The sequence below is a fragment of the Morone saxatilis genome, unplaced genomic scaffold (assembly GCF_004916995.1).
Source record: "Morone saxatilis isolate NCDOM2014 unplaced genomic scaffold, NCSU_SB_2.0 Contig9, whole genome shotgun sequence".
Classification (NCBI taxonomy): domain Eukaryota; kingdom Metazoa; phylum Chordata; class Actinopteri; family Moronidae; genus Morone; species Morone saxatilis.
This window is the reverse complement of record NW_023340268.1, coordinates 17,674,085-17,683,209: the sequence shown is the minus strand read 5'-3', so window position 1 is coordinate 17,683,209 and position 9,125 is coordinate 17,674,085. Positions and strand designations below refer to the sequence as shown.

Sequence of the window (9,125 nt, the reverse complement as noted above, 5' to 3'; positions counted from 1 at the left end):
GAAAAGTTTGAACCAACTTAAACAGCAAAAAGCCCTTCAGACTAAACAAGCTACAAAAGGAAAATATCTAGACAGGTGCCGAATGTGCTGGGGGGGGTTCAAACAGCTCATCCCAGCTACAGTTCCATACACAGACTGTATGAACGGCAATAAATATATAGGCAGTCTTAATCTGGCTTTCACCTCTAAGTATTCCTTTAGGCAGGTAGTGAATGGTACCCAATAATAAGTTGAGTGGCTAATGCTTTAATCTCCTGTGGTATATAGATACATGTTTTCTAAGTTTTTCCTATAGTATTTTAGTTCTTCTGTGATTGCTACATTGTGTAGTGGATAATGATGAACTGAGGAATAAAAGACAAAACTTAGACTTAAAACTTTAAAAAAAAAAAAGATTAGCTATGACTTGTTTTGAAAATGAATTGAAAATGCAAAAACAGTCTTTAGCTATATTTTTAAATAATAAACTGTGTGTTGTCTGGTTGATAGTATTGATTGAACAAAGTCAGTTTATTTAAAAGTGACAATTAGAAACCTTACCACTTACTGTATGGAGCTCACGCTTTAAATCATCTGTGAATTTGATGTAGATATGTCATTCTGGGTTAGCAGACAGATGTCACACATTATCTCGAGTTTACACATGCTATTCCTCCATCTACACGCATGCTCAGTGTTTCCATTCGGCTGATTCACATCAGCAGCAGCGTTGGAGATCAACCGGTCCGAAAGCACATGGATCCCCAGTGAGAAGAGCGAGCACTCCGGCCAGGGGGTAAGACTGAGCCCTTCTGTGGTTGTTAACTCTGTTGGAGGGAAAAGAGGAGGCTGCGGTTGTGGAAGGGATAGAACTGGGGGGCTGTAGATGAAGATGAAGTGCGATGGAGATAAGTGTGTTGCATGGCCGTGATGACTCACTGTTGTCCAGTGCCGACGGTTAGTTTCTGCCCGTGCTGAGTTCAAATGACCACCATGGCTTTTGATTGTGTCTGTTTGGAAAGGATGCGACCACTCGTATCAACAAACGACAGATCTTGTCTCATCGGTAGGCCAACAGCATAGGGACGCAATAGGAAATCATATATCCCACATTAGTGTGGGGCAGTGAAGAAAACATATTGCATGCTCGGGGTGCTTTAGGATCCACTGAGACTGATACTAGAATCTGTGTGTTTTTAAAACTGGGTTCAGTCTGGGTTTAACTGTTAGTCAGGAGGGAAGCTGGGGCGAACTTACCAGCACCATGGACAGCGCTCTGCTTCAGGAGCCTCTGGAGCTCAGATATCTCTGTTCATTGATCAGTATAGGAGTCGAAGTTTGATGTGTTTCATGGTCATGGAATAAAGTCAGAAATTCTTTTATAAGCAATATGGGAAAAAATATATAATATATAATCCCATTAGTATTGAAGACCAGTGAGTTTGGTAAGGCACTTTACAGCTTAATCCATCATAATACCCACATAATATACTGTGAGTCACCAGTCAGTGCCACACGTATTTATTTAAAAGCTTATTTGCATATTAAACAGCTATCGTGGAAGAAGTACTCAGATGCTTAACCAAAAGGTCCAGTGTGTAACATTTAGGCTAGGACTATTGGCAGAAATGGAATATAATTATTCATAGGTATGTTTTCATTAATGTGTATTCACCTGAAAATAAGAATTGTTTTTGTTACCTCAGAATGAGCTGTTTTTATCTACAGATGCCATGGGTCACCTTCTGTAGAGGCCGCCATGATAAACCACCATGTTTCTACAGTAGCCCAGAATGGTCAAACCAAAACCTGGTTCTAGCAGTTGTTGTTGTTTTTTTTGTTTTTTTTTTTGCATGCATTTAGTAACTGTAAGGCATATCAAAGAAAAACAAGTCAGTCATGACCAGCTCTAAGATGTGTTGGTAGCATACAAACTCATTCCTCATCATGATAATGGTAATATACTGTGAGTCATTTATTGGTGAGAGAAGCATTTAGATCCTTTACTTAAGAGTAAGACAATAATATAAAATGACTTATTTGCAAGTAAAAGGACCACAGCTACTGCATTCTTGGGAGGTTTAATCTGTTATAATGCAGAATATTTTGTAAGTATTCATTCGTTCTGTAAGAAGTAACCAGTAACTAAAGCTGATAAATGTGGAGTGGACAGTATTTTCCTAAATAAGTACAAATTAGTATCAAATTGAAATACTCAAGTAACGAATAGGAGTCACTAATCCATGTTCCAGACATTCATTTAAACGCATCATTAGAAATTAGGTCATGTGAAGTTTTAACATCATTTTCTTGAGAATTTGTTCTTATAATTGTGTTGACATTCAGCATGAATAAAACCAAAAAGGTCAGATATTTTCCTTTATATGGAAAACAAAGCCAGATTAAATAATATGGGATGTCAGCACTATAATAGATATTAGATTTTAATTTGAGGAAGTCTGGCCACATTCAGCAATGTTTTCAAAAGATAATGGAATTTGTTTTATAAATGCTGTTTATAAAAGCTTTACTCAATAAGGTAAAAGCACAAACTGCAGTAGGTAGTTAAAGCCAATTGAAATAAAAAAAAATTGATATTTTGTCTATCTGTCTGAATAAGCTTTTCTTTAGCTTGCTGCTATTACACACAGGTTCTTCTCTTGGCACAGGAAGTTTACTTTCTTACCTTTTTGTATTAGTTGTGTTTATATCCCCATAATTTCCTGTTACAAGAAGACCAGGGCTTGTAAACACAACTCACATGGAGTCACAAAAAGCTTGTTTAATTGTACAGAGTTTGGTAAGTCATCCTGTCAGTTTGAAGATGTTGGCCTTGGAACATTACCAGAGCAGGATGTTCTCCTCTGGTGATTACTGATTTGTTTCTCAGGGTTATGTTTCAAATTGCAGTCAGGTTAAACTTCCTGTCTAGCACAGGCTGAGAGCAGGCATGTGTGGCTGCGAAGAGAAACAGTTTGAAGGCAGGGAATGAAAGAAATCAATCAAACCGCCTCAGTGGAATAACAACAGAGGGACATGTGTGCATATGTGTATGAGGAAGAATAGAGAGTGCACGCACTCTCATATGTGTGACTCATCCGTGGGTGGTAATAGAGCCACCTCAGGGCCACGGTAGCCGTCAATCGTTCACATGCAGCAACAATAACTGGGGCAACCTGACGACTCAGGCCGAGATTTATAAGCAGCCTTTGAAGAGAGGGAGGCTTTTATTAAGGGAGATCCATATTCAGCAGATAAACAGCGTCTGTGATACAAGAGCCTGGCAGCTGACACGTACACACATCAATCTGTGCAGGACTCTGAATACACATCACCCAGTGTATGTATCTGTGTCTTTTACTGTAGGTGTACAAGGTGTGTGAGGTGTGATGGCGCTGTGCTCTGAGGCCTGTGTCTCTGGCTCAGGAGGAGAATCCTCCGGGAGTGAGGTGAGCTTCAATTTCCCCCTGGGTGATGATCGAGTTTTATTTGATTTTATTGCAGCTAAGCGTCTTATGATCAACATTAGGCAGATGTACAGAGGACATCTAATACGCTTTGGTAACAATTTAGATTCAACCCGCAAAATTAATTACATACATTCATTATTTTGTACATACAGGGCAACAATGAAATACTAACTGGAATCTACACTGTAAACAGAATTTAAAAGGGCTTTGTTTTACAGCCCACATTTACAATGCTTTGTCCTGGAGGCACTGAGCCATCACTTAAAGATCCAGTGTGCAACAATTTTGAAGGCTGCCGTGTTGAACCGCCATGTTTCTATAGTAGCCCAGAATGGACAAACCAAAGACCGGCACTACAGAGGGCAGAGTTTCACAGACCCCATAGTTGAGCTGGTAGTGCAGTAACATGGGTTATAAAAGCTTTTCTGAAGGTATCTCCAGGATCCTCAAAGATGTTTCTGAAAATCTGGATATTCTTCTGCATGATAAAAATGATTTTTAACCCAACCCTATCCAGGTAGCAACAGGCTAACATCTTAGTTTGAATTCGGAAATTAGCAGTATCTAGCAAAACGGATTTTTCTTTCACCCGGAGGGTTAGAAGAGTTTTTCAGAACAACACTAAGTGTAGTTGATTAACTTAGACACATACCAAACCACTCTGTAAGTTTGTTTTCTCCATTTTTTCTGTCTTGTTAGCCAGTAATAGCATTAATGTAACAGTCCCTCTAAAACACAAAGTTGTTACTCCCTTATTCCCCCCCGCTGTCTTTTACCTTGTACTCGGTATAGTAACCCAGGAAGTATTTCATTGATACCCCATATGTACAAATTTCTTGCACTGTATTTTTTGGGCTATAATCTTAAGTGCTAACTATGCTTAGTTCAGACGTGAAAGAGAAATGCAGGCAAAAGAAATTGCTGAGGACTTTTGTTCTCCCGTGTAATTTGGTCTAACTGGGTTACAACATCCTTGCAGACGGGTTCTAGCTGTCTTCAGTTTGGGGTTCGTTCCTATCTGCACCACTTCTATGAGGAGTGCTCGTCCTCCATGTGGGAGAGAGACCCGGAGGATGGAGGATTTGTCCAGAGCCGGAGATCAACCCTGTGGTGGAACTCAGCTGTGTGGAAGGTATAAGAACTACAGTCTGTTTAAATTATGCACCATCAGTTCATCTCTGTTCCTGGGTCTTAAAACCTCTCATTATTCAACTTTATATTCAACTCAATGACTTTACTGGCCAAAAGCAGAAGCAGGACAGGAAAGTACAATTTACAAACATTTCAGCAAATCAGTTTTTCTAATCAAGCCATACTAAAATATAACTTATTTCATTTTAAAACATGAAAGTTAATCAGGACATCATCAACTATAAAGTTTAACATGGGAACATAAAAAATGAAAAATCCATGAAATGCATATCAGACCTTGTAGTTATCATTGTGTCTGTTGTTGTCTCTATGTTTTCAGTCTCTCTGGCATTTCTTGGATTATTAGGTAGCAAAACATATTGTATATGTTCCTTAATCAGTCCTACTCTTGTTATACATACTCTTTATTTTATATAATAAATATCAGTCACTGATTGATATGACACCACTGGTATCTGTTATGTCCCATGAGAAATCCTACAGGCACAGAGGAAGGGATACATGTTGCTTTGCAGGTTTGTTTGAAACGTAAGCAAAATTAATTCAACTGTTCATTGATATATTACAGTCAGTGGCTCATGTGCCATAAGTGTATTTTATGCTATTCAGTCCAGCCCATGTTTCCCATTTACAAGCTTTTGAAATAGCATTTTATCATATCATTCCTGAACTGCTAAGTGAGGCTCAGGAGGTGAAGCAACTTCCTTTTATTACACTCGATTCTGATTGGTCAATTACGCCATTATGCTGTCTGTTATTTCTGAATAGCAGAAAAACGTGAAAGACATCAGCCAGCACCACGCCCCCATCTCAGCTACGGATTTCTCTGTCCATGATACAGAGAAAATTACAGGAGATGCATCTTTACTGAGCCTGACGATCCAAAATGCAAAAAATCCAAATTTTAAAAAGCGTTTATCCCTTTGACCTCCTGACGCTAAAGCTTTTTACCTTCACCAACTCAAAAAAAGACCAACAGCTAGTGAACAGATAAGCAGTGTGATACTCTTGTGAGCTGATGGGACACAATCTTAGGCAAACGTTACCCCGAATCAGCCAGGCAGACAGGCTTTCAAAGGAGATACACCAATCACAGCTTCAGGAGCACAGCTGTCCAACTCCTCTCTCATGCTGCTCTTGAGAGTGGGGAGATAATGTCTATGACTGGGAACAGATGTGAGGGCAGCCTGAGGAGCTACTGGGCTCCAACCATTACACACAGAGAAAAAGTGGAACAAGGTCCTGTCCTCAAACCCAGGCAATGGCGGTAGATCTGGTGGTCTGCCAGTCCTATAGTTGCTACACAATAACTTAAGTGGTAGTGATAATAGTAATATTATTCCTGTTTTATTTAGAAAAAATAGATATGGAGCCAGAGTGTGCAACACTATTCCCCTTCTCGCAGCTCTACTTCCTCTGATCAGTGCCTCACTACAACCCTTGTATTGTAACTATAATGATATTACTATGACTGACTGACTTGAACTGGATCCATTATTAGTCCCTTTGGTAACTGCATCAATCAATGCAATTGATTAAGGGCTATTTTGAGGTTTCTGTGATTGTAAAAGCCTTTACTGCACCCCCATTTCAAAAAACCATAAAGAATCAATTCTAGTAAAGCTGTCATTTATTATTTTTCCTTATTTTGAGACAATTAGATGCCAGATTTCTAATGCACTGTTGTCCTTGTCACTGCTTTGTCTTAAAAACCCTCTCTGACATACACAGTGCATACAGTGCATTTCAAATTCTCTGTCTCTGCATGATGAACTGCAAGCAGTGTTATAGTGGTATTTGTAAAGGTGAGGGATTGAATGTAAGCCCCCTGCTCATTTGGAAATGTGGATTTTTTTCTGCATCACAAACAACAAAATGACCTTTACCAACAAGTGCAGAGCACTGAGGAAAGATTACCACCTATAGAAAAAAAGAACCAGGGCTGCACAAATTACCACTGCAGGTTTCTATCTTTGTCTCCCTCTAGGTGTCCATGGCCCTGGGTCTCCTGATCCTGACTGCAGGTATTGCCAGCCTGTCAGTCGGCTACTCCACTCCCCATAAAATTGAGTCGTTCGGAGAGGGAGACTTGTTCTTCGTGGACACGCAAGCCGTGAGCTTCAACAGGGGGCTGCACCTCAGCACTGCGGCCGGGATCGGGCTCTCCTGTCTCGGCTCGGCACTGGCAACAATGGGGGTCATTGTTTGGATCCTGCCCAGGGCCAACTTCAAAGAGAGGCTGTTCCACAGACCAGGGGAAGGGGAACGGAGAGTAGAGCCAGGGTCAAAGTGGAGATATCCAGGGGATGTGGTCACTAAGCCGCTAGGTATAGAGGAGAGGAAGATACCAGTCACATTGTCGAAAGTGGAAAATGTGCAGCCTACTTCTTAAAAACGATCCCTGCTGAGCTACATGGTGAACAGGCTTATGTTTTTGTCCTGGGGCCTCATTTACCTGGCCTAATTGTTTTTTTATCTGTTTTTGAAGGAAACAAGCGTTATTTTAGCATGCAAATTGTTCAAATGGAGGTTGTTTTCTGACCTGGATCTTACATAAATTACATAGACCCATGGAATCAGACAGTAGAGAGAAAATAGAGAGCAGCTCTTGGAGAGCACAGCTGGGTAGTCACTACATAACCAATGTTCCAGTTCCATCTATTTCCACTCAGGTCATAGACAAGGTTCTTAAAACACCTCTCAGGATTTAAAAGCACAACTTGATCTGAATGAAAACTCCAAATTAAAATGCATAAATGAGGCCCCAAGACTCCACAGAAACTACAGACCTTGTGCAAACATCTTGTACTGCAGGATAGGGATGTAGTTGTTGACCATAGACTGTGTTTATGCAGTGCACTAGTGTTTGTATTTTAAAAATACAGTAAGTAATGTCCACCTCTACACTTAAAGAGACCAGAATCTCAGTGACTGATGGTATAAAATAATGTGTTTTTACCTCCCACTTTGTTGTATTTTTGCTCAATATTTTTAGCAATTATTTTTTTAAATAGTAGTGGTACCAGATTTCCAGGTAGTTAGACATGGTGTTCATATTGCATAAATCATGAGAAAACACATGTTTCCATTCACATACACAGATCACTGGACACTCAGTAAGGTGCTCACATGCAGAAGATGTTAAGCATAGAGATAATCATTAACTAACATTAATTCTGTATCTACATTTTCACATATCTCCAGTAATGCTCAGCCTGCCGTGTTCAACACATGTACAGTCACATGCACTTGCACTCATCTGCTCACCCTCACACCCACACACATGCACAAATTCGTGCTCCATTGACAATATCACCTATTTTCTCCCCACTGTAATCTGGCTCCTTAATTGCCTGCAATCTGTGTCTCCAGGCAACAGTTGGGCTTCAAGTGCTCTATTTTCAACTCCGAACAAAGACTCTTTTCTCATTGGCCCAGCACTTCCCCTCGCTTTATTTTCACACCAATCAGATTTTCTGTTTACAGTCATACACAGTAGTAATGAGTAAGTGGTGAAGCTCTGAGGTGAGGAATTTGCACTGGCACCTTAGAGGCCACTTGTTTGATCAGGTCCTCCAGTTTAGTTAAATTAGTAAGTTTGAATAATACAGAGTACAAGTTGGAAAAAAAAATGTAGAAGTAGAGTTATTATGATGTCCTGATTGTTTAACTGCACTGATTCCACTGGATGTTATTATTGATGTTTCATTGTTTTGTTGTGTTATTGACTATGATAAAGATAATGGAATGAAATGAGGATAAAGTGTCGCTAGAATTACTAGAATAACGACCAAAATAAAGTTGTGATCTGCATACCTAAATGTGTTGTTAGTGTTTGGTTCCATTTTATCAATCTCTTCCACCGTGGCAAGAATATATTTTAAACTGATAATAAGGTTTGTTTGTTCTGGGCTACTGCAGAAACATGGCAGTTCAACACTGAAGCCTCCATGTAAGATGACCTGTGACTTCTGTTTAAAAGGCTCATTCGAAGGTGACAAAAACATAGCTATTCCTATATTCAGGTGATTATACACTAATGTAAACACACCTATGAATATTATACTCTGCCAATAGCTCCTACTAAAGGTTACACACCGGACCTTTAGTTAGTTAGTTTCTAAAGAACTACGCAAACTTAACTTGGTTTTGGGACATGCCATGTAAAGCCAACAATGTTGTACTTTTACTTAAACTACTTACATCAAAAGGTGCAGACCTAACAGTAATACACAATGAACAATTAACAATAATTGCCAGGTGAGTACTACATGTACAGTGTAGAATGTATTCATATAATTTGCCTGTGAGATGTGGCATGTGAGGTGTAGCTGTGGGTATGTGAGAGAGAGGTGTGTTTATGTCTGAGATGAGTCACAGCTCACAGTCTCCCAAGTCACACACCAACAGGAGGGACACCTAACGTTGACTAATTTAGACAGTACATATGTAAATGGTAAATGGTAAATGGACCTGTACTTGTATAGCGCCTTTCTAGTCTTCCGACCACTCAAAAGCGCTTTT

General features: G+C 39.8%; 1 protein-coding gene across 1 annotated transcript; it reads left to right on the top strand.

Annotated features, from left to right (window-relative positions):
• Positions 1 to 3,368: 3,368 nt before the first annotated feature.
• Positions 3,369 to 8,384, top strand: nrsn1l (neurensin 1-like). The gene is made up of 3 exons (XM_035681624.1): positions 3,369 to 3,428; positions 4,429 to 4,581; positions 6,589 to 8,384. The coding sequence occupies exons 1-3, from the start codon at positions 3,369 to 3,371 to the stop codon at positions 6,991 to 6,993; spliced, it is 618 nt and encodes a 205-aa protein (XP_035537517.1). The 3' UTR covers positions 6,994 to 8,384.
• The last annotated feature ends 741 nt before the right edge of the window (positions 8,385 to 9,125 follow it).